At 41.4% G+C, this 25488-nt stretch overlaps 2 protein-coding genes across 3 annotated transcripts in view; one reads left to right on the top strand and one right to left on the bottom strand.

Moving 5' to 3' along the window:
• The window catches only part of KIFBP (kinesin family binding protein), a 41324-nt gene extending 16166 nt beyond the window's left edge, over window positions 1-25158 (bottom strand). For both annotated transcript variants that reach the window (XM_082855135.1, XM_082855134.1), the window contains exons 1-4: window positions 24698-25158; window positions 17907-18005; window positions 1679-1758; window positions 1186-1369 (exon numbers count right to left, since the gene is read on the bottom strand). In XM_082855135.1, the coding sequence (XP_082711261.1) occupies window positions 1186-1369; window positions 1679-1758; window positions 17907-18005; window positions 24698-25123 (789 nt within the window). In that variant the 5' untranslated portion in view covers window positions 25124-25158. The remainder of the gene's footprint in view (window positions 1-1185; window positions 1370-1678; window positions 1759-17906; window positions 18006-24697) is intronic.
• Window positions 12421-13634, top strand: LOC309971762 (thymosin beta-4-like). The gene has a single exon (XM_082855149.1). It carries the CDS (start codon window positions 12829-12831, stop codon window positions 12961-12963), a length of 135 nt encoding a protein of 44 aa, XP_082711275.1. The 5' UTR covers window positions 12421-12828; the 3' UTR covers window positions 12964-13634.
• Window positions 25159-25488: the final 330 nt, after the last annotated feature.

Below are 25488 nucleotides of genomic sequence, written 5' to 3' on the forward strand. Positions count from 1 at the left end.
TTAAATGTTAATTAAAATTACAGTGAATATGTAATTTTAAAGTTGCTAAACAAAACAAAGGGCCTCTGGAAGCTATTTTTAAAAAAAAACCATAAAAAGGTGCCACAAGCAGAAGCACCAGGTAACACTTTTTGATGATGATCACAATGAAATGGATTCATGAGATTTAGATTTAACTAAATGCTCTGATATAGATGCAGTAGCGTTACTTACACGCTTGATCTTAGACCAAAGTCCTAGAAGCGATGCTGCAGTCACCACAGCCCTTTCTCTCCTGCTAATAGCTTTTCTGAATGAAATTCCATGGGACAATACTTTAAACATAGGGCGCATTTATAGAACCAGCACTAGCAAAAAAACTTAGAAAGGATAAAGGCCCAGTAAGGATACAGCAGCAGGTAAACAGAGATCTAAGAAGAAACTCTGATAAGCAAAGAATTACTAAAAGTTCAGAGAGGCTTGTAAATTAGAAATACAAATTAAAGTAATTTCTATCACTGAGATACCTAATTGAGAATTAATAGAAAATCTGGCTGGGACAGGTGGCTTTAAAGTGTTTTAGCATTAAAAATTCTCTTAAGGACTAAAAAATTTAAAAGGTCAATTAAGAATATACCAACATGATTCTGAATAATTCTGAAAGCAACTAAGAAGCTCAAATTTGTCCCTGTGTAATACTCCAGAAAAAGTATAACGACCTGGAACTCAGAAATTAAGCAGAGATATTCCCAACATAGAAAAAGTACTATGAAGGAGTTAATTCTAAAGAATAACTGAAATGCATCACATGCTTTTATCAAAGCCCACATTTAACAGTCAACTTCCTCAGACAAATTCTCATAGTCACTGCATAAAGATAGTTAAGCCTACAAGATAAAATCTGCAATTTAAAATAACATCTCACTAAAATAGAGATAGCCTGTCTGTATCAAAAAAGAACTGGTCTTAGGCAACGTAGGACATGATAAAATTATGATAAAATTATTTTAAGATTCAAAAGGATTACTGCAACAAAAAGCTACAGACTTTAGTACACTGGCAAACTGGGCTGCATTTTTCTATCCAGTTTACATCATAAAATACAAGCTACCTGTTTTTAAAAGATGACATTTTCAAGGTACTTTTGGTTCTATTTTTATACACACTATTGGTAACTCTGTTAGATAACTACTTTGAGAAGCTTACCTTATTGATGTAAAATTGTGACAAGGTAGCAGCATTAATAGCCCACTCCATAGGATGGTAGGCATTGTGCTCAAGCTGGCGTTTTAGGGTACTATGGCAATAATGGGCAGCCTTCTCAAACATTTCCATGTGCTGGTAGACTTGAGCCAGGTAATATAGGTTATGAGTATAAACCTTCTCAAATCTATGAAGGAAAAAACATTTGTGTAACGATTTACAATTTATAAGGAACTTTCAAATATACTGATCCTCCCACCAGCCCCTTCAGTTGGGTATGACTTGTATCTGTTTGACAGATAAGGAAACTGAGCCCCAGATTTGAACAGGGTAACTTATCTAGGAAGTGGCAAATGAAGGTTTTAATCCATGCCAGAATCCACATTCTATAACCTTTGAGTGCCTTGAAAAAGAAAGCACTGTGCTTTTTTTGAGCAATCATCTCAAATACACTATGTGGAAATACCTGTGAGGGCTGATTTCTAGACCTACTCACCTTTTTGATCTTTCTTGTTCAGCAAGTTTCTCTTCTTCAGGAAGAAAATGCTCCGTAGGATCAAGAGGAGGACTCCCAATCTGTAATTAAAGCAAAACAAAACTCTAAAATTTTACTGTAAACATCAAGCGCCCTCCTCTGGAGGAAAAGGAGAAATAAAATTTTTAAAAATTTTTAATTTTTACTTCAGTTTTTACTAGTTCACTTTCATATTATCCAAGAAGTAATTTTCTTAACCATAAAATCAGAGTCAAACAAATAAAAGGAGACTTCCCTACAAGCTCACACCTGACAAAATTTTAACTGCTGTTGCAGGTGAACTTCAAATACACACACACACAAAAGTCTACCATTTTGCTTTCAGAGATGTATAATTCTTTAAGTATTTTAAGTCTTAATTTTGTCTGGTAAAGAAAAGCTCTTTTGAAAACCTACATAAGCATGACAAAAACCAAAAATGTATACATCCTGAGAGCAATACTGTTCTAAACTGACCACTTTAGTACACTGGCAAACTGGGCTGCATTTTTCTATCCAGTTTATGTCATAAAATACAAGCTACCTGTTCTTAAAAGATGACACTCTCAGGATGACATCTGAAAAATCAAAGTTTTTTTTTTTTTTTTTTTTTTTGCTGTACGCGGGCCTCTCACTGTTGTGGCCTCTCCCGTTGCGGAGCACAGGCTCCGGACGCGCAGGCTCAGCGGCCATGGCTCACGGGCCTAGCTGCTCCGCGGCATGTGGGATCTTCCCAGACCAGGGCACAAACCCGTGTCCCCTGCATCGGCAGGCGGACTCTCAACCACTCAGCCACCAGGGAAGCCCAGTCAAAGTTTTTAATATTCTAATATTCTCAAGGGCACAAAAGATGATATACAGATTATACCCTTTCAATACAGGGACGATTCCATTGTGTATTGCCTTGGGCAAGTCACCCCATCTCTTCTGCTTATGTTTCCTCATCTATAAAATAAGGATGGGACTTCCCTGGTGGCGCAGTGGTTAAGACTCTGCCTGCCGGGACTTCCCCGGTGGTCCAGCAGTAAAGAATCCGCCTTCCAATGCAGGGGACGCGGGTTCGATCCCTGATCGCATAACTAAGATCTCACATGCTGCGGGGCAACTAAGCCTGTGTGCGGCAACTAGAGAGAAGCCTGCGTGCCACTACTAAAACCCTACGCAGCCAAAAAAAAAAAAGAATCTGCCTGTCTGCCAATACAGGGGACTTGGGTTCGATCCCTGGCCTGGGAAGATCCCACATGCCGCGGAGCAACTAAGCCCGTGAGCCACAACTACAGGGTCTGTGCTCTAGAGCCCGCGAGCCACAACTACCTAAAACCCACGCGCCTAGAGCCCATGCTCCACAACAAGAGAAGCTACCACAATGAGAAGCCCACACACCCGAACTAAGAGTAGCCCCTGCTCGCCGCAAGTTGTGTATATCACATATAATCCCATCTGAGGTCTTCCAAAAAAGCAGAACTACTTAACCACTGCCTCATTCTACTTCTGTGAGGATAGGATCCTCAACTTTAAACTGAATTCACTAAACTCCAAATAGCAGCCATGGTTTCCATTAAAAAAAAAAAAATGTGACCTTACATTCTGGATGCAAACACTAAAAGCATCACAACTTGGGGGACTTCCCTGGTGGTCCAGTGAGTAAGACTCAGAGCTCCCAAGGCAGGGGACCCGGATTTGATCTCTGGTCGGTGAACTAGATCCCACGTGCATGGTGCAACTAAGAGTCCACATACTGCAACTAAGAAGTCCGCATGCTGCAGTGAAGATCCCACCTGCCGCAACTAAGGCCCAGCGCAGACCAAAAAAAAAAGAATTCACAAAAAGTAAAAATGACTAAGCCAGGATTCACAAAAAGTAAAAATGACTAAGCCAGGAAGCAAGGCACAAGGCAAACACAATAGATAAACTGTTCTTCAAAGATCTCCTTAAGAAGTTTGAGGGCTGTTTTGTATGCTTAGCCCTATCTTGATGAGGGAAATTAATCAATGTATTTTTTATGTACATACTTCACTGTTATGACCATCACACTTCATCCTGTAACACTAACAGTCAAAATAGTCTCCTCTCTTAACTAAAATATAGGTATAATTAAGTACAAAGAGTTTTGCTATGTGTTTTATGTTTCCATAATAATACCAGGTTTATTTGGCTGCACTGGGTCTTTATTGCTGCACGCAGGCTTTTTCTAGTTGTGGTGAGCGGGCGCTACTCTTCATTGCAGTGTGCAAGCTTCTCATTGCGGTGCACGGGCTCTAGGCGCACAGGCTAGAGTAGTTGTGGCACGCGGGCTCAGCACTTGTGGCTCGCGGGCTCTAGAGCACAGGCTCAGTGGTTGTGGCACACAGGCTTCGTTGCTCTGCAGCACGTGGGATCTTCCCGGGCCAGGGATCAAACACGTGTCCCCTGCATTGGCAGGCAGATTCTTAAGCACTGCACCACCAGGGAAGTCCCTTTATACCAGTTTTTAATGAAATATTATAGGTGTTCGGTCTCTTCACATTTTAAACTAACAATTTCATGAGTAAGAGTGTGAGCCTAAAGTCACGAAAGGCAACTAACATCTCAGTCTGGCTTTGTGGTGTTCTGCTCCTCTTAGCACTTTAGGAGGAAAGTTAAAACACCAAATGACTTTTAAAATTCTGCAATTTGGGGATATATTTCTCAGAAAAAAAGTATTAAGGGCTATAAACACATATTCTAAATGTACATTCTAATCCAATCAAAAAATGGGCAGGAGACCTAAATAGACATTTCTCCAAAGAAGAAATACAAATGGCCAACAGGTACATGAAAAGATGCTCAACATCGCTAATTATTAGAGAAATGTAAATCAAAACTACAATGAGGTATCACCTCATACTGGTTAGAATGGCCATCATCAAAAAAAATCTACAAACAACAAATGCTGGAGAGGGTATGGAGAAAAGGGAACCCTCCTACACTGTTGGTGGGAATGCAAATTGGTACAGCCACTATGGAGAACAGTATGGAGATTCCTTAAAAAACTAAAAATAGAGCTACCATATGATCCAGCAATCCCATTCCTGGGCATATATCTGGAGAAAACCATAATTCAAAAGGATACATGCACCCCAGTGTTCACTGCAGCACTATTTACAATAGCCAAGACATGGAAGCAACCTAAATGTCCATCAACAGATTAATGGATAAAGAAGAGGTGGTACATATATACAATGGAATACTACTCAGCCATAGAAAGAGAATGAAATAATGTCACTAGAGCAAGATGGATGCAACTAGAGATTACCATACTAAGTGAAGTAAGTCAGAAAGAGAAAGACAAATACCATATGATATCACTTACATGTGGAATCTAAAACATGGCACAAATTAACCTACGTACAAAACAGAAACAGACTCAGACATAGAGAACAGACTTGTGGTTGCCAAGGGGGGTGGGGAGGGAGAGGGATGGACTGGGAGTTTGGGATTGGTAGATGCAAACTATTGCATTTAGAATGGATAAACAAGAAGGTCCTAATGTATAGCACAGGGAAATACATTCAATATCCTGTGATAAACCATAATGGAAAAGAATATTAAAAGAATGTATATATGTGTATAACTGAGTCACTTTGCTGTACAGCAGATTGGCACAACTGTAAATTAACTATACTTCAATAAGAGGAAGGGAGGGAGGGAGGAAGAAAGGAAGGAAGGAAGGAAGGAAGGAAGGAAGGGAGGGAGGGAGGGAGGGAAAAGAAAAGAAAGAAAAAAGGAAAGGAAAGAAAAAAGAAAAATAAAATAGATAACCAACAAGGACCTACTGTATAGCACAGGGAACTCTGCTCAACATTCTGTAATAACCTAAATGGGAAAAGAATTTGAAAAAGAATAGATACTTGTATAACTGAATCACTTTGCTGTACACCTGAAACTAACACAACATTGTTAATCAATGATACTCCAGTATAAAATAAAAATTAGGGACTTCCCTAGTGGTCCAGTGGTTAAGACTCTGCGCTTCCAATGCAGGGGGCCCGGGTTCAGTCCCTGGTCAGGGAACTAGATCCTGCATGCTGCAACTAAAGATCCCACACATGCCATAACTAAGACCCGGCACAGCCAAATAAATAAATAAATGTTAAAAAATATATATTGTTTAATAAATAAAAATTAAAAAAAAAAACTAGGGACTTCCCTGGTGGCGCAGTGGTTAAGAATCCGCCTGCCTAGGCAGGGGACACAGGTTCGATCCCTGGTCTGGGAAGATCCCACATGCCACGGAGCAACTAAGCCTGTGCACCACAACTACTGAGCCTGCGCTCTAGAGCCTACGAGCTAAGCCCACGCCCCACAACAACTGAAGCCCGCACGCCTAGAGCCCATGCTTCACAACGAGAAGCCACCGCAATGAGAAGCCCGGGCACCACAACGAAGAATAGCCCCTGCTCACCGCAACTAAAGAAAGCCCGTACGCATCAACTAGAGAAAGACCCAACGCAACCAAAAAAAAAAAAAACCTAAAAGTACATTTTAAAATTTCTTGTGGGTGTAATTAACATGTTGATTTGCTCCAATCTTTCTCCTCCAGGGGAAGCTTGTCATGCGTCAGGACCATATTTTATTCATATTTGATTCCCCTGCATTATGCATAGTACCTGGCACAAAGTAAAAACAATAAATGTCTAGTGAATTAAACCGACAAAGCAAATAGGAACGCTTAGTCTATGCACTCTGCTTACAGCACATTTCTTTTATCTGCCATCATTATTTTGGTACAGATATGGAGTCCTCGCTACACTACACAGTTCTTAAAGGAGCACTTCATACTTGTGTTTTAGACTAAGTCCAACTACTAAGGGAGGCAGTAGAATATAGTGGTTAAAAGTGTGTGGTGTGGAGTCAGACCACGTTAACAATAGGTTGTAACCCCAGCTTTGCCACTTACTGGTGTGTGGACTTGGGCAAGTCATGTAATCTCTTGTGCATGTGTTCCCTCATCTATAAAATAATAAAAATATCTACCTCTTGGGCTTCCCTGGTGGCGCAGTGGTTGAGAGTCTGCCTGCCGATGCAGGGGACACGGGTTCGTGTCCCGGTCTGGGAGGAACCCACATGCCATGGAGCGGCTGGGCCTGTGAGCCATGGCCATTGAGCCTGTGCGTCCGGAGCCTGTGCTCCGCAACAGGAGAGGCCACAACAGTGAGAGGCCCGCATACAGAAAAAAAAAAAAAAAATCTACCTCTTAAGTTGTCGTGAGAATTAAATGAGTTAAAATTTGTAAATCACCTGTAACAGTGTCCACAAGTGCTACTATAAATGTTTGTTAAATAAATAAAGTATCAATAAGTGGGAATACATCAAACATTTAAAAAAAAACTTCTGCACAGCAAAGGAAACCATCAACAAAATGAAAAGGCAACCTATCAAACGGAAGAAAATATGTGCAAATCATATATGCAATAAGGGGTTAATATCCAAAATATATAAAGAACTCATTCAACTCAATAGCCAAAAAAAAAAAAGAAATCTGATTAGAACATGGGCAAAAGATCTGAATTTTTCCAAAGGAGACATACAGATGGCCAACACACACATGAAAGCGCGCTCAACATCACTAATCATCAGGGAAATGCAAATCAAAACCACAATGAAATATTATCTCATACCTGTTAGAATGGCTATTATTAAAAACACAAGAAATAACAAGTGTTGACAAGGATGTGGAGAAAAGAGAACCCTGCTGCACTGTTGGTTGGAATGCAAATTGGTGCCACCACTATAGAAAACAACTGGAGGTTCCTCAAAAAATTAAAAATAGGGCTTCCCTAGTGGCGCAGTGGTTGGGAGTCCACCTGCCGATGCAGGGGACACGGGTTAGTGCCCCGGTCCGGGAAGATCCCACATGCCGCGGAGCGGCTAGGCCCGTGAGCCATGGCCGCTGAGCCTGTGCGTCCGGAGCCTGTGCTCCGCAGCGGGAGAGGCCACAGCAGTGAGAGGCCCGCGTACCGCAAAAAAAAAATTAAAAATAGAACTACCATGTGATCCAGCAATTCCACTTCTGTTTATTTATCCAAGGGAAACAAAAACACTAACTTGAAAAGTTATCTGCACCCCATGTTCACTGCAACATTTACAATAGCCAAACATGGAAACAACTTAGTGTCTGTCAGTGGATGAATGGATAAAGAAAATGTGTATACACACACACACAATGGAGTATCATTCAGCCATTAAAAAAAAGAAGAAGAGGGCTTCCCTGGTGGCACAGTGGTTGAGAGTCCGCCTGCCGATGCAGGGGACACGGGTTCGTGCCCCGGTCCGGGAAGATCCCACATGCCGCGGAGTGGCTGGGCCTGTGAGCCATGGCCTCTGAGCCTGTGCGTCCGGAGCCTGTGCTCCGCAACGGGAGAGGCCACAACAGCGAGAGGCCCGCATACCGCCAAAAAAAAAAAAAAAAAAAGAAGGAGGAAGAAGGTGGCCTTCTCCCCCTCCCCAATTTTCCTTTGATTATAAAACTGTAGCCCACTACGTTCTCAGGGCACAGCACTCCCTTGCCTACCTGCTTGTAAGCCTCACAAGTGTCCTATTCTAATAAATCACTTCTATCACTTTGCCTCTCGATGGATTCTTTCTGCCCTGAGACATAAAACAGTGGAGGTTCTTGGAGGCTCCCCCTACCCCAGACGCATTTCTGCGGTTTCAGCTCGGGGGCATTGAGGGAGGGAGCCCTGCTGAACGCAGGCAGGGATGGCTGGTCTGTGGAGGTTGGTGAGTCATCCAGCCGGGTTGAGGAAACAATCACACGTGCAACATCTCTACTGAGGGCCCGAAGGCCACAGGGAAAAGTGGAAAGACCTATGGACTGAAGGCTAGGAGGCTTTGGGGGGCATCGCTTGCCCTCTCAGAGCCCATTTTCTCCCAAGAAGCAGGGCTTGGAAGTGCTGAGAGCACCAGATGCCCAGCCTGGGCAGGTCCCTCCAGGACCAGGAAGACAGCACCAAGGGGACAAACCACAGTCCTCGCACATCTGAAACTATCACAGCTTTAGGCGGGAGTGTCCAGGCCCAAATGAGGGTTTGTGCGGGCAGGTGCGACGAGAGCTGAGCTCTGAAGGAAGGGACGGGGGTGTCGGAGTGCTACAATGGCAGAAAGGAGAGCAAGGCATCATCGGTGGGGGGAGGGCTGGAAAGGAGGGGCGGCTCAGCCTCAACACCAAGGGCCTGGAGAGGAAAGTGAGAAGAGTAACCCTAGCTGAAGAAACTACTGAAAGAAGCACTGATGGAGACATGAGTCTGGAAAAATAGGCTGAGGCCGGCCAGGCGGCCCACGCAAGCCCTCAATTCCCGGTGAGGACTGTGGGCTTGGCCCGCGGGCGTGTGGAACCACCGGCTGTGCTTTCACAGGGCAGCGTTGGGAGGCAACGGGTAGAACGCACGGTGTTTAATTTTCTCAGCTTAACTGTAACAAATCACCACACTGTTGGTGGCTGCTGTAACGAACTGCCCAAACCTTGGTGGCTTAAAATGACCCAAATGTGTCCCCTTATAGTTCTATAGGCTAAAAGTCTGACATGGGTCTCACTGGGCTGAAACTAAGGTGTTGGCAGGGCTGCCTTTCTTTCTGGAAACTCCAGAGGAGAATCTGCTCCCTTACCTTTTCCGGCTTCTGCATTCCTCGGCTTGTGGCCCTTTAGTCCATCTTCAAAGCCAGCAAAGGCAAACCGCACCTTCTCACACCACATCACCCTGAACTTTCCTTCTGCCTCTGGCTTCCATTTTTAAAGACGCTTGTGATTACATGGGTCCCACCTGGATAATCCAGGACACGCCCTCTTTTCAGATCACCTGATTAGCAGCATTAATTCCATCTGCAACCTTAATTTCCCTTGGCCATGTAAGGTAACAGGTTCCAAGGATTAGGATGATTAGGACAGAGACATCTTGGGGAGGCCATTATTCTGCCTGCCATACTGGGCTAGTTAGTTGGAACTCCTTGCAAGCAAACAACAACAATAACAAAAGCAAAAACAAAAATGGAGAAGGAGAGGGAGAGGGAGGAGAAGGAGAAGAAAAGAAATATATTGGCTTAAATAACTGAGGCCTGTGTCTTTCTTCACTTCTTGGATCTACTTTCCTCTCTTGGTTTTCAGGCACCTCCTTCTATGAACAGGACCCCGCATCACCAGGCTTACATCCTGCCTGCTTAGCAGCATGGCAGTCCCCTCTCCCAGTACTTTAGCACAACCCAGGATGATGAGCATTGACCCAACTTCCTTCCAAGACTGTCCCTGGGCCAACTACTCTGGCCTAGGAGAGAACTTTCATTGGCCAGGCATGAATTTCATATGCACCGTTGGAGCTGAAACAGGGGAAGCCCCACCAAACCACATGGACAGAGACTTGGGGGTCGGTGGTTCCTTAAAGGAAAACTGGTAGACTGCTACCCAGAAAGCGCAGTAGTGGTCATAATTGCCCAATATGAGTTGCACTTCATGCCACGAAACTGTACTGAAAAATAATTTATAAGGTACTTAGCCATAAAAAGGAACAAAATAGGGCTTCCCTGGTGGCGCAGTGGTTGAGAGTCCGCCTGCCGATGCAGGGTACACGGGTTTGTGCCCCGGTCCGGGAGGATTCAACATGCCGCGGAGTGGCTGGGCCTGTGAGCCATGGCCGCTGAGCCTGTGTGTCCTGAGCGGCTGGGCCCGTGAGCCATGGCCGCTGAGCCTGCGCGTCCAGAGCCTGTGCTCCACAACGGGAGAGGCCACATCAGTGAGAGACCCGCGTACCACAAAAAAAAAAAAAAAAAGAAGAAGAAGGAAATCTTGCCACTTGCAACATGGATAGAACTTGAGGATGTTATGCAAAGTGAAGTAAGTCAGACAAGGAAAGACAAATACTACCAGTGATCTCACGTGTGGGATCTTCAACCAACCAACCTCACAGATACATAGAACAGATTAGGTTTGTGGTTTCTAGAAGCAAAAGGTTGGGGGGTGGTCAGAAAGGGCAAATGAAGGCAGTCAAAAGATTCAAACTTCCAGTTATAAAATAAATAAGGCCTGGGGATATAATGTATAGCATGGTGACTACAGTTAATAATTCTGTATGATCCAGCAATCCACTCCTGGGCACATATCCAGAGAAAACCAAAACTGGAAAAGATACATGCACCCCAGGTTTCACTGCAGCACTATTTTCAATAGCCAGGAAATGGAACCAACCTAAATGTCCATCGACAGATGAATGGATAAAGATGTGGTACGTATATACAATGGAATATTAGCCATAAAAAGGAGCGAAATAATGCCACTTGCATCAACATCGATGGACCTAGAGATTGTCATAATGAGTGAAGTAAGTCAGACAGAGAAAGACAAATATTATATGATATTGTTTATATGTGGAATCTAAGAAAAGGGTACAAGGACTTCTCTGGTGGTCCAGTGGTTAAGACTCTACTGTTTCCACTGAAGTGGGAATGGGTTCAATCCCTGGTCAAGGAACTAAGATCCTGCACGCAATGGGTCCAGTGGTTAAGACTCTACCATTTCCACTGCAGTGGGTATGGGTTCAATCCCTGGTCAAGGAGCTAAGATCCTGCACGCCGTGGGGCACGGCCAAAAAAAAAAAAAAAAGGTACAAATGTACTTATCTACAAAACAGAAATAGAGTTGCAGGTGTAGAAAACAAACTTATGGTTACCAGGGGGTAAGTGGGGGGAAGGGATAAATTGGAAGATTGGGATTGACATATACACACTACTATATATAAAATAGATAACGAATAAGGACCTACTGTACAGCACAGGGAACTCTACTCAATACTCTGCAATGGCCCTTATGGGAAAACAATCTAAAAAAGAGTGGATATATGCATATGTATAACTGATTCACTTTGCTGTACACCTGAAACTAATACAGCACTGTAAATCAACTATACTCCAATAAAATTTTTTTTTTAATTCTGTATTGTATATCTGAAAGTTGCTAAGAGAGTGGCTTTTAAAAGTTCTCACAAGAAAAAATTGTAAAATGTGTGGTGATGAATATTAACAAGACTTACTGTGGTGATCATTTCATAATATATACATATTTTGAATCATTATGTTGTACACCTTAAACTAATATGTCATATGCCAATTATAACTCAATTTTAAAAGATTTAACATAAAAGAGCAAAAAATTAGCAAGAAAACACAAATGAGTAAATAAATGTAAAAAACCATGAACACTTTCAAAAGAGAAAATACAAACAGAAAATAATATTTTAAAATTAATCTCTTTAATCAAAGAAATTTGAGTTAAAATGAGACCATTCTGCCTTTATTAGCAAAGATTTTTTTTTAAAGCTATATAAGGAAAAGTTGTGAAGGAGATGAGAATTCTCATACACTAGTGGAGTAAGGATACATTAGTAGTCTTTTTGGAAAGCAATTTTATAATGTGTGCCAAATGCTTTTAAAATGGTCATCTTCCAAATACTGTATGGTATCACTTATACGTGGAATCTTAAAAAAAAAAAAAAAAAAAGGTGAACTAGAAACAGAGAGTAGAACGGTGGTTGCCAGGGGCTGAGGTGATGGGGGAAATGGGGAAATGTTTGGCAAAGGGTACAAACTTCCAGTTATAAGATTAATAAGTTCTGGGGATCTAAGTGTACACCATGTTAACTACAGTTAATACTTCTGTATTGTAGGGACTTCACTGGTGGTCCAGTGGTAAAGAATCTGCCTTCCAATGCAGGGGACACGGGTCTGATCCCTGGTCAGAGAACTAAGATCCCACATGCTGCAGAACAACTAAGCCCACACGCCACAACTACTGAGCTCGTGCACCTCAACTAGAGAGCCTGCATGCCACAACTACAGAGCCCACGCGCCCTGGAGCCCGCACGCCACAACTAGAGAAGAGAAAACCCACAAGCCACAACTAGAGAGAAGCCCGTGCACTGCAATGAAAAATCCCGCATGCCTCAACAAAGATCCCGTGTGCCGCAACTAAGATCCGATGCAGCCAAAAATAAATAAATAAATAATAAATCTTAAAAAAAAAAAAATACTGTACTGTATACTCAAAAGTTGCTAAGATAGACTAGGCGGCGACCACTGCGCAGGTCGGACCTCGTTCGCTTGTAACTCGCTCCGCTTCCTCTGCAGCCATGTCTGACAAACCCGATATGGCTGAGATTGAGAAATTCGGTAAGTCGAAACTGAAGAAAACAGAAACGAAAGAGAAAAATCCACTGCCTTCACAAGAAACGACTGAACAGGAGAAGCAAGCAGGCGAGTCGTAATGAGGCATGCGCCGCCAATATGCACTGTACATTCCACGAGCACTGCCTTCTTATTTTACTTCTTTTAGCTGTTTAACTTTGTCAGATGCAAAGAGGTTGGATCAAGTTTAAATGACTGTGCTGCCCTTTTTCACATCAAAGAATGGAGAACTACTGACAACGAAGGCCGCGCCTGCTTCCCATCTGCCTGTCTGGCTGGCAGGGAAGGAAAAGAACTTGCATGTTGGTGAAGGAGGCTGGATGGGACGACAGTGAAATCTAGAGTAAAGAGCAAGCTGGTCCAGGGTGTCCTGCGGGCTGTAAAATGCAGTTTAATCAGTGCCTTTTTTTGTTGTTGTTGTTCAAATGATTTTAATTATTGGAATGCACAATTTTTTTAATATGCAAATAAAGTTTTAAAACCTGAAAAAAAAAGTTGCTAAGATAGTAAATCTTAAATATTCTCATCACAAAAACAAAAACAAAAAAAAAGGTAATTATGTGAGGTGATGGAGGTGTTAACTAACCCTGTTATGGTAATCATTTGCAATGTATCTGTGAATCAAATCATCACACTGTACATCTTAAACGTACACAGTAGTATATACATCAAGTATATCTCAAATCTGAAAATAAATGAATGAATTAATGTTTAAAATCCCTCTGGCTTATAAGATTGTGTCTCTTTACCACCCCCCCACCCAAAACCTACTAATAAATAACTCTTCACAACTACATTTTCTTTTTTATTATTCTATATTTGAGCAATTTTATGGAGAAAAAGAATCCCTTTAATACACTAAATATTTAACTATAATATTACCTTGGAAGGTAGCATGGTAGAGTAGAAAGAACCAAAGTTTGGGGTCAGATGAACCATATTTAAATTCTGATTGTGTCACATAGTATATGCTAACCTCATTGAATCACAAACTCCTTACCTATAAATGAGAATAACAGTACCTCTTTCATAGTATTGTTGTGAGAATAAAATGTAGCCTGCTTAAGCACTCAATAAATACTAGTTTTTATTAGTTACATCGTCTAAAACTAAAATGTTAGTTTTATGAAACTAAAATGTTAGTTAGTTTTATATCATCTAGTTCATCTTTGCAGGGCCTTACCAGGAAAAATGTTAATATAGTTGTAATCAAGGTGTACATATTATACACCTTTTCCATGTATTGATGATCTAAATATTTATCATTTTAATGGTTATATCACATTCCCTTGCTAAGAGTATCATAATTTATTTAACCATTCTGCAATTATTAGATAGTGTATTTTTAGTGACTCTGCATTAACTACTTTATTATCTGATCCCCGTAACACTTCTGTATTGTTGAGACAGGAGGGGTATCCCCATCTTACAAATGAGGAATAGGTGGCACAGAAAATTTGAATTCTCCCAAGTCAGTTCGTTACAACCAAAGTCAAACTAGAAATCCCAGGTTTCCTATCTTCAAATTCAGTGATTCTCCACTCTGTTTAGATCTCTCCTTTATCTAGAACTACATTTTGTATCTATAGATTTTTAAAAATGACATTCTAACTTCTGCCACCATTAGGTCAATAATTTATGAAATATTAAAAATATTTTTATTCAGAATTATTAATTATTGACTGATACCAAACAAGCAGAAAACCATATAAGCAATTAAACTTCTCCAACTGAACACTACCTTACATATTTTAAAACTGAAACCCTCCATTAAATTCATTCAAGCATTCACACGGTAGTAACACTGTTCTTTTTTTGGTTGATCTGGATGAACAAGGCAGAATAGCATTTGTTATCAAGAAATAGATACTGTTCTAGATGCTGCAGTGAATATAATAGTAAAAATATCCTTGTTGTCCTGGAGCTTATCTTTCCAGTACTGAAGATGGGTGATAAATAAATCATTAAAATGAATATGTTAGTGATAAGTGCAAAGCAAAAACAGCAGGAAAGGGGGATAGGATAGGAAGTGCTGCGGAGGGGTGGTCTACAGTGTCAGATGAGTGGCCAACGAGTCCTCACTAGATGGGAGATGTCTGAGTCAAAATCTAAAAGAAATGGGGCTTCCCTGGTGGCGCAGTGGTTAAGAATCCGCCTGCCAATGCAGGGGACATGGGTTCGAGCCCTGGTCCAGAAAGATCCCACATGCCGCGGAGCAACTAAGCCCGTGCGCCTGCGCTCTAGAGCCTGCGATCACATCTACTGAAGCCCGTGTGCACCTCAACGAAGAGTAGCCCCCGCTCTCCACAACTAGAGAAAGCCCACACGCGCAGCAATGAAGACCCAACGCAGCCAAAAATAAACAAATAAATTTATTTTAAAAAAAATCTGAAAGAAATGAGGGAGTGACCCAGGTAGATATCTAGGGGAAGAGTGGCATTAGCAGAGGAAACAGAGAAGGGCAAAGGCCCTGAGTTGGGAGCTTGTCTGCTGTGTTTTAGAACAAGATGGCCAGTATAGCTAGAACAGAACAAGACAGGGGAGAATAGTAGATGAAATCAGAGAAGTAATAGTAGCCAGATCAGAAAATGAACTTGCTGAACTTGCCGGTCTTCAAGGGTCTTTGGAGTCTGAGTAAGATGGGAAAACCACTGAAAATTTTGAGGAAAGGAGTGATGTGGTCTAATATACCTTTGAACTGAAGGGGGTATGACAGCAGGAAGACCAACTAGGAGACTACAACAAGAGATGATGGTGACAGCAGTGGTCTGATTCTAGACAGAATTTAAAAGTGAAACCAACAGAATTTGCTGACGTATTAGATAGTGTGAGGAGAAGAGGCATCTCCAAGGTTTTAGGCCTCAACAACTGAAGAAAGAAGCTGGTGTTTATAGCAAGCAAGGTAGGGAGAGGAAGGCTATCAGAAACTCAGTGTTAGTAGTTTTAGAGATACCTACCCCATAAAAAGTACAAGTGCCAAATCAGCAGTTGGACAGACAAGTCTGCAATTAGAGAGGTACAGACTGCGGATATAATTTGGGAGTCATCAGCACAGAGATGATATTTAGAACAAGGGAATGAATGCAGATGGAAAGAGAAGACATCGAAACACTGAACTCTGGGTACCCCACTGTTCAAAGGTTGGGGATATAAGGAGGATGCAACAAGGACTGAAAAGAAGGAAAAACAGACAAGCAGCAGCTAAACTTAAAAAGTATGTCAAGGAAGAGAGACTAATCAACTGAGCCAGAGGCTAGATTGATCAACTATGCCAAATGCTACCGATAGGTCAAATAAGATGAGGACTAAGAATTTACCACTAAATTTGGCAAAGTATAAATCACTGGTGAACTTGATAAGACATTGATTCTTAACCGTGGGCTTGAAAAACCTCAAAATATCTGGTTATTTAAAGACGTGCTTGGGACTTCCCTGGTGGCGCAGTGGTTAAGAATCCGCCTACCAATGCCAGAGACACAGGTTCTAGCCCTGGTCTGGGAAGATCCCACATGCCGTGGAGCAACTAAGCCCGTGTGCCACAACTACTGAGCCTGCGCTCTAGAGCCTGTGAGCCACAACTACTGAAGCCTGTGTGCCACAACCACTGAAGCCTGCGTGCTTAGAGCCCATGCTCCGCAACAAGAGAAGCCACTGCAATGAGAAGCCTGCGTGCTGCAATGAAGAGTAGACCCCGCTCATCACAACTAGAGAAAGCCCACATGCAGCAACGAAGACCCAAAGCGCCAAAAATAAATATTAAAAAAAAAGAAAGAAGTGCTACACATAGCCTCAAAACAAAATTAACTAAATCCATTTTAATTTTAGAAGACTGCCAAGTTTTTTTTTAATAGACTTCATTTTTTAGAGCAGTGTTAGGTTCACAGCAGAGCTGAGTGGAAGGTACAGAGATTTCCTGTCTACCTCCTTGCCCCCAAACATGTATAGCCTCCTCCAGGTTGCCAAGTGGTAGGTAAAATTTACTAAGGAAATGAACGGTAACACAGTGGTGTTACAAAGTTCACCTTTGTAGGACCGTGACCCTCTAAAGTAAAAGTTTTCAATCTAGGCTCTCCAGAGCCCTAGAAGTTCTACAGCATCTCTTTTGTACTACCACAATGGGGAGGGAAGAAGGTATCTGTAGTGGATTGGGCTCAGGGTTCTTCTGACCTGTTTAACCAGAGTACCTCAATCAGTTTTTACATACTGTATTTCAGAAGGGTTTTACAGTTAAAAAAAAAAAAAGTTATTGAAAATCACTGCCCTGAAGCAGTGGTTCTCAAAGTGCAGTACTCAAACTAGCAGCAGCACCTGGCACCTTGTTAAAAATGCAAATTCTCAAGTCCCAACCCAGACCTACTGAATCAGAGTCTGGGGATGAGCATTGTGTGTTAACAAGTCCTCCAGGTGATTCTGATGCATGCTGAAATTTGAGAACCAGTGCCTCCAATATTTCATATATTTTGCTTAGGTAGTTGTTTGCCTTCCTTTAAGCACTGCTATCCTCAGTGGAAATCAAAACAGAAATTTTAGATTATAGATGAAAACATGCAAATATCAGTATTTTAGGATATTAGAATAATATTTCTTACACAATTATATTTGGATTAAGGCTGCCATTAGACCTTATCCAAGGGTTATTTTTAAGAACTCTGAAGTTTTTAATATAAAATAATTTCAGCTATTAGATGACCACCTAGACAGCTCTATAGAGAGGTCCCAAAGTATACTGAAAAGTCATATTCCAATATTATGAGTGAGGAATTCTTAATGTCAATTCTTGACTAGTTTCAATCAAAGATTAAAATTTAGGGACTTCCCTGGTGGTCCAGCGGTTAAGACTACAGGCTCCCAATGCAGGGGGCCCAGGTTGGATCCCTGGTCAGGGAACTAGATCCCACACGCCGCAACCAGAAGTTCCCGCACACTGCAATGAAGATCCCACGTGCCACAACTAAGACTCAGTGCAGCCAAACAAATATTTTTTTTAAAAAAAAGATTAAAATTTATCTGACATGCAACATACCTCTTTCATATACTGATTATATAGAGCTTCTGATGATTCTAGATAAGCTTGTGCAGTTTCAATTTCTTCTCTTTCAGACCACAAGATACCCAGGTTATTCTGGAAAATAAAGACAAATAATGACAATATAAATCTTCCAATGAAGTAGTTTTCATAGTTTCAAAGTCAATACTTACCTATCAGATAGTATCAATACCACAGTCTGATTAACCATGAATTAATTATTCATAATACTACTGTCCTTATGTCGTGGGAGGCAGCCACTAAGATGGATTCCCTGGTGATTCCTGCCTCCTGGTGCTCATGCCCGGTATAATCTCTTCCCCTTAAGTCTGGGCTGGATTTAGTGACTTGCTTCTAACAAATAGAATATGGCAAAAGTGATAGAAGGTCTCTTCCAACATCAGGTTACAAAACACTGTGGTTCCATTTTGGGTGCTCCCTCTTGCTTGTACTCTCTGAGGGAAGCCAAATGCCATATTCTGAGCCACCCTATGGATAGACTCACATGGTCTGGGAGGTCAACAGCCAGCAAGGAATCGAGGCCCCTCAGACCAACAACCTGTAAGAAACTGAATCCTGCCAACAACCACATGAGTGAGCTTGTAAGCAGGTTCTCCCCAAGCTGAGCCTTCAAGTGCAGTCCCAAGCAGGCCAACAATCTGATGAGAGACCTTGAGCCAGAAGCAACTAGCTAAGCCATGCCTGGATTCCTGTTATAATAAAAGTTTGTTGTTTCAATCTGCTACATTTAGGGGTACAATGTTACATTTTAAAAACTAAGCCAGTTTTTCCCCTGCCACAGGACTCTTTTTATCAGACTCTGTATAGGGAAAATCAGGCCTGTTTACATGGTCAGAATTCAAGACTAGCTCCCCTTTAGACGGGTTACTCTGCCTCCCAACGCTTGTGACAGGCTTTCAGGCACAGGGATACCTCTGAGGCTGGGCTTCCAACATCTTTTGCTTACCTCCCTAGGGAAGGGAACAGAATAAGGAAAACAAAGTTTTTAAAGCAAATTCTTAACCTGGGCCCAAGGACCCACAAGTTACCCATGAAGAGAATTCAGAGTCTATGAATGTAGATGGAGAACTATTACAAACTTATTTTCACTATGTCCTACGAAACAGTATTACAGTACCTGGGATTTCTGTGGCCTATAGAAGTGAAAAAAATCTTCATATTATAGCTTGCAGATATCTCAAAATACCATTTATATTCATTAGTACTTTAAAATTATGGAAGTTATTAGACACAGATGTTATTTAATGTGTTAATAAGGAAGCTCATGTATCACTATATCATACATTTGTTTTAAAAAATATTTTAGTAACTTCTATGTTATTGGTTTCTTTTATAACCCCTACATTTTATTTTATACATTTAAAATCATTATTCTGTTTCATGAAATACAGGCTTCAGTAGATTGCAAAAGGGGTACATGACACAAAAAAACATGTTTAGAAACCCTACAGTTTAAAGGTGACATGATCACTGCCCTGAAACACAGACCTCTGGTCTCATGACTTCACGTAATATACCTATTCTATAATTTTTTTTAAGTGACTTGATCAGTTCTCAGTGTCTAGGACTGCAGGTAGGTCATAGTGATAAATTACTGAGATTGGGCAGTTCTCTCCTCTATATTACTTATGCAATCCTTTGCGGTACCCTGGGGAAGCTTAAAGGGCTCTGGCCCACTACTAATTTACCGATTATTCTGCCCACCTAGCCTCAGAGAATATAATCTCCCTTAATATTCATTTCTTGAATTTAGAAATGAATCCACAAGTCACCTTTTCTCACTCCCTAGGTCAGCTTATTTTTCCTCTGACAACAGTCCTTGAGATACTCCATTTGGCCATGACACCAGCACAACCCCAGCAGACTGTACCTAGCCTAGACAGATTAGCGACACACCCACTACCAGGAACTGGTTAGCCACATTTACTCTATTTTGACGGGATGGTGATGCATTTAGGCTGCTAGATCCAGGGTAGGCTGTGCCACAGAAAGCAACAACTCTGGTGTGTGATAAATCTTAAATCAAGTAGAGACCCTAGAGTGTGTCTACAAATGACTAAAGGCTTTTTTTAACCATAACCTATTGAGGTCCTGAAGTTAAGGACCATGCAAGGGATCTAGAACTGATTTGATTTTTCAAAATTAATAGTGTTAATGTTTTTTTCAGTGTTTACTCCACATAGGTGACTGCTTTTGACATTCTACATGAATTATTTTTACAATATAAATCCCATAATACATCAGAAAGTACTGTATCATTCACAAAGCAACATCATGTTCTTGCCCTTGGGATAACAGAATAGGTAAGGAAAAAAATAAATATAAAACAAAAACTGCTAAAAAAGTACTACTGGTGAATTCTACCAAAAATGTAAGGAAAAAATAATACCAACTCTACACAAATTCATCAAGAAAAGCAAAGAGGAAAGAACACTTCCCATCTCATACTAAACCAAAGACACAACAAGAAAACTACAGACTGATATCCTTCATGAACAAAGAGACAAAAAATATTAACAAAATTTTAGCAAATCCAGTCCAACAATATATAAAAGAGTAATATTTTACTCGTTTGGCTTGGCAAAAACTCCAAGTGGAGTTTATCACAGGAAAGAAAGGTTGGTTTAACATTGGAAAATCAATCAATGTAATTCACCATATTAACAGACTAAAAAAGGAAGAAAAAAAATCATCTCAGATGCAGCAATGAAATAATGATGCGGATTGAAAGAAGTCAGACCAGAAGAAGAGTATACACCATATGATTCCATTATGAAATTCTAGAAAATGTGGTGGAGGAGGGCAAGGAGAAGGGAGAGAGAATAAAGGAGTGAGAGAGGAATTACAAAGGGACACAAGGAAACTTTTAGTGGTGATGGATATGTTCATTACCTTGATTGCAGTAACTGTTTCATGAGAATATAAAGATGTCAAAGTTCATCAAATTGTATACTTTAGATATGTGCAGTCTACTGTACATCAACTGTACCTCAATAAAGCTATAAACACACAAAAACCGCCCTCCTTATATATATGTATCCTGGCAGTGGGGAGAATAATCTACTAATTTGTCAAGTTAAATTTCACTCAGGAAATGCAAGTGTATATTGCTGATAGCACAAATTAGAAGGAAAACCAGATAAAAACCATTCCTAAGGCCCCCTTCTTCTGGGGAAGGTAGACGGGGACAGTCTCCCTTGATAATCTAATGTGGGTCCAGGTCCTGTATATCTGTAGTTTCCCAGGAAGGAGACACCAGATTGAGACAAAAGAGTCAGAATATCACAAATTCCCATGGACTGATATTTTCAAACTTTTTCCTACACATACATACACACACACAGGTAGTCTTTTGCCAAAATAGAATCACTCTATGTAATTCCAAACATGCCTTTTAGTCTTCCCTCTCCTCTTAGTATTGATAGTTTTGGTTAACAAGTATAAATCATTATTTCTAATGGCTGCATATTGTTCTTCTGTATGGATGTACCAGTATTTATTTAACTATAGATCTCACTAATGTTTAATTTATTCTTTTTTTGAAACTAACAATGCTGTGACAAACATCCGTGTTAACCTACCTTTGCATACCTGTCTCAATATTATTTTAGAATATTGATGTGGAATTTTTAAGTCTTTTTTTTTTTTAACTACTTATTTTATTTATTTATTTTTGGCTGCATTGGGTCTTCATTGCTGCGCGTGGGCTTTCTCTAGTTGCGGCAAGCGGGGTCTACTCTGTTGCGGTGCGTGGGCCTCTCATTGTGGTGGCTTCTCTCGTTGCGGAGCACGGGCTCTAGGAGCGCGGGCTTCAGTAGTTGCGGCTCGTGGGCTCAGTAGTTGTGGCTCACGGGCTCTAGAGCGCAGGCTCAGTAGTTGTGGCGCACAGGCTTAGCTGCTCCGTGGCATGTGGGGTCTTCAAGGACCAGGGCTCAAACCCGTGTCCCCTGCATTGACAGGCGGATTCTTAATCACTGCGACACCAGGGAAGCCCTAAGTCAAAGTCTTGACTCAAGAGTTTTGATACCTACTGATCTCCAGAAAGTTCTATGAATTTATATTTCCACTAGCAATAATGCTAATGGGCAGTATCCATCTCCTCATTGTTTCTCCAACAATAAACGTAACCAATATCTTTAATAATTTCTGCCAATGTGTTACAATTTTTCTATCTCATTCTTTCAGTTTGCTTTATTAGTAGTGAGGTCAAATCTCTCATCATATATAGCAAATATTAAACGTAATAAAATGCTACAGAGTGGTAATGCCATTGGAATAAACAGATCAACTGAACAGTAGAGTTCAGAAACAGACTAGCATAAGCCCAATCTAATTAAAATACTACTGTTGTACCTCCCAGGCTAGTTCCAGTGCATTACTTTTCTTTTCATATTTTTATATTCACTTTTCTTTATTCTTTCAGATAAACATATTCATTTTGTCCAGTTCTAAGAAAAAAGAAAGCCTATTGTGATTTCAGCAGGAATTGCATCAGACCTATAAATGAACATAAGGAAAATGATATGTTTAATCTTGCCACCTAGGAACATGGTATATCATTCCTTTTAAGATTATCAGTTCTATTACCCCAATACTCTCTTTGTAAATGCAATTTCTAAAAATAATATTTTAACAAGTTCTTGCTTATATATAGAATATTACTGATATTATATATTTACCTTATATCCTCCTGTTTTATCAGACTGATAGTTCTAAGACTTTTACAGTTGATGACTCTAGATTTTTTAGGTATATAAGGATCACATATAAAAATGATGATTTTTGGGGCTTCCCTGGTGGCGCAGTGGTTGAGAGTCCACCTGCCGATGCAGGGGACACGGGTTCGTGCCCCAGTCCGTGAAGATCCCACATGCCACAGAGCGGCTGGGCCCGTGAGCCATGGCCGCTGAGCCTGCGCATCTGGAGCCTGTGCTCCGCAACGGGAGAGGCTGCAACAGTGAGAGGCCCGCGTACCACAAAAAAAAAAAAAAGATGATTTTTATTTTTAAAGATTGATATTCTTATTTGCTTTCTATACTATTGCAACGGCCAGAACATCTAATCAAGGTTTTGTTCCAGGTTTTAGTAAAAATATCTCTAATAATTCACCCTTCAGAAAAGGCTTACTGTTCAAAATACTGTAATTCATTGAGCGTACGATGTCACAAGTTTTAAGACACAATTATTTTATGTATCAACAAGAAAACACTGCCAAGAAAATTATGACACAAAATCAATCAGCTGTAAGATGGATCCTGATTTCAGAGATATTAATATACTTAAGAACATGCATATTAAAATCAATAAAATACAGCAAATACTGGAGATCCTATATTACATTAAGGAAGGTTTCTAATTCAATTTTTGAGATATTGAAGTACTTTTTTTAATGTTCATTAAGATTTTAGGCAGCCAAATGGTTGAAGAAAATTTCAAATAACTGAGATTTTGTTTGAATTCAATATCTTATGGATTTCATTAGATCATTCATCCACTCAACAAATATTTAGAATGGGCCTATTATGTGCCAGGGACTGAGATTACAAATAGTGAGCAAAAAGAGATATAGTTCCTGTTATATGTGTAACTTTTCATTTAATGGGGCCATGATAACAGAATATAACCTATACAATTTCCTTTTTAATTCTGAGGTTTTTCTTTGAGACCTACTCACCATAAGATCAATTGTGGTAAATGTTCCCTGGATCACACATCCTAGGAACTTGAACTACTAAATGTAAGGGTTTGTGAGCTTACTTAAGCAAAGTACCTGACACAAGAAGTTCATACAAGGGCTTCCCTGGTGGCACAGTGGTTAAGAATCCACCTGCCAATGCAGGGGACACGGGTTCGAGCTCTGGCCCAGGAAGATCCCACATGCTGTGGAGCAGCTAAGCCCGTAAGCCGTAACTACTGAGCCTGCGCTCTAGAGGCCGTGAACCACAACTACTGAGCCTGCGTGCCACAACTACAGAGCCGGTGCGCCACAACAAGAGAAGCCACCGCACTGAGAAGCCCGTGCACCGTAGTGAAGCGTAGCCCCCGCTCTCTGCAACTGGAGAAAGCCCGCGCATAGCAACAAACACCCAACGCAGCCAAAAAATAAGTAAATAAATTAAATATACATAAATAACTTAAAAAAAAGTTCATACATATTTGTATTCTGAACTGTTATGTTCCTGACCACAATGTCAGACTTATTTCTTAATAAACCAAGCACCATATAAATACGAAACAAGTATTTTAAGAATTCAAAGGTAGGAGGAAGAGGTCAGTTAAGAACAAAATGATCCAAAGAAAGTTATATGTAAGTATCAGGTGAGTCTTGAGATCGGTTTTGAAGAACAGGCAGGAATTCCCTGGGAAGCAAACGAATGACTACGGCAAGAACAGAAACGTAAGATTTTAGATACTTTGTTTCAAATTAAGAATGTACTCTGGTCATTCTTTACAATCTCCTTGAGACCTTAAATTAAGAAGTAAATTACCTTGGATTTTTCTTAACAGAATGAACAGGATTTGGAATAGTGGAGAGTTGGAGGGTCTCGGGAAACCAACGCGCTGACCACGACTACGCAAAGCAATTAAGTGATGCTGGTGGAGTGTGCGAAGAGGGTGGAGAGGGAGTTTGGAAGCCGCTTATCACAAAAGTGCGAAAACGTGGGGACAAATCGTGTCTTAAACGTTTGCCTTTGGTCTCGGCAAGAGTTGGGGCCCCTCGCCACCCACTGGCCTCCAGCCAACACCAGGGCCGGGCTCGCTCTCACCTGAGCCTGGATGTAGAGTGAGACGCAGTCGTGCGACAGTCGGTACTTGCGCAGTAGCCTCAGGCATTTCACCAGATGCTCCTCCCCCGCCGACAGCTCCTCCGTGTCGATGTGGTTCACCCCGAGATGGAACTCAATAACCGCCCGCCTCACTGCCCCCTGGGCGACGGGCCCCTCGGCCTCCACCAATTCAGCCGGTAGTCCCAAGGCGTGGTCCCCTGCGCCCAAGCTGTCATCGGCCTGAGGTCGCTCATCCTCGTCTTCAGGCGCAGGGCCCAACAGAGCCTTGACCTCTTCCAGCAGCGCCCGGGCGCTGTATTTGGATTTGTACGGTTCCTTTTCCGGGTTTTTATGCAATTCTACCCGAGACAAGGCTAGCGCAGCCTGGAATTTCTCACGAATCTCGGCCCACGGAGCATCCGCCATACCGTCCTCCACAGCCTCGGTTTCCTCAATGTTTGCAAACAGGACTCCCGCCTTCCTTCTGCTTTGCGACACTTCACTTACGGCCCCCGACAGCCCTACGCCTGCGCACTGCAGAACGCTATCCAATGACGTCCGCCAGGGGAAAGGCAATATGCTTGGCAGTGACCAATGGGAAGGCGCAGTAGTCACCATAGCAACCGTTGTCATGGAAAGGAACCTGTACTGACGATAGTCCCACCTCCAGCCCCGCCCTCTGCGGTGGTGAGTCTCTTGTTGACTCGGTGAAGTTGTAGATACTTAAAAATATCGATTGACTTCAGCAGATCACAAGGAAATATTGTTTACAAACATAGCTGGTTAAGTAC

The sequence above is a fragment of the Leucopleurus acutus genome, assembly GCF_964270905.1.
Source record: "Leucopleurus acutus genome assembly, chromosome: 14".
NCBI lineage: Eukaryota > Metazoa > Chordata > Mammalia > Artiodactyla > Delphinidae > Leucopleurus > Leucopleurus acutus.

Coding starts and splice junctions, on each gene's coding strand:
- LOC309971762 (XM_082855149.1), top strand. CDS start 12,829: ATGTCTGACAAACCCGATATGGCTGAGATTGAGAAATTCGGTAAGTCG.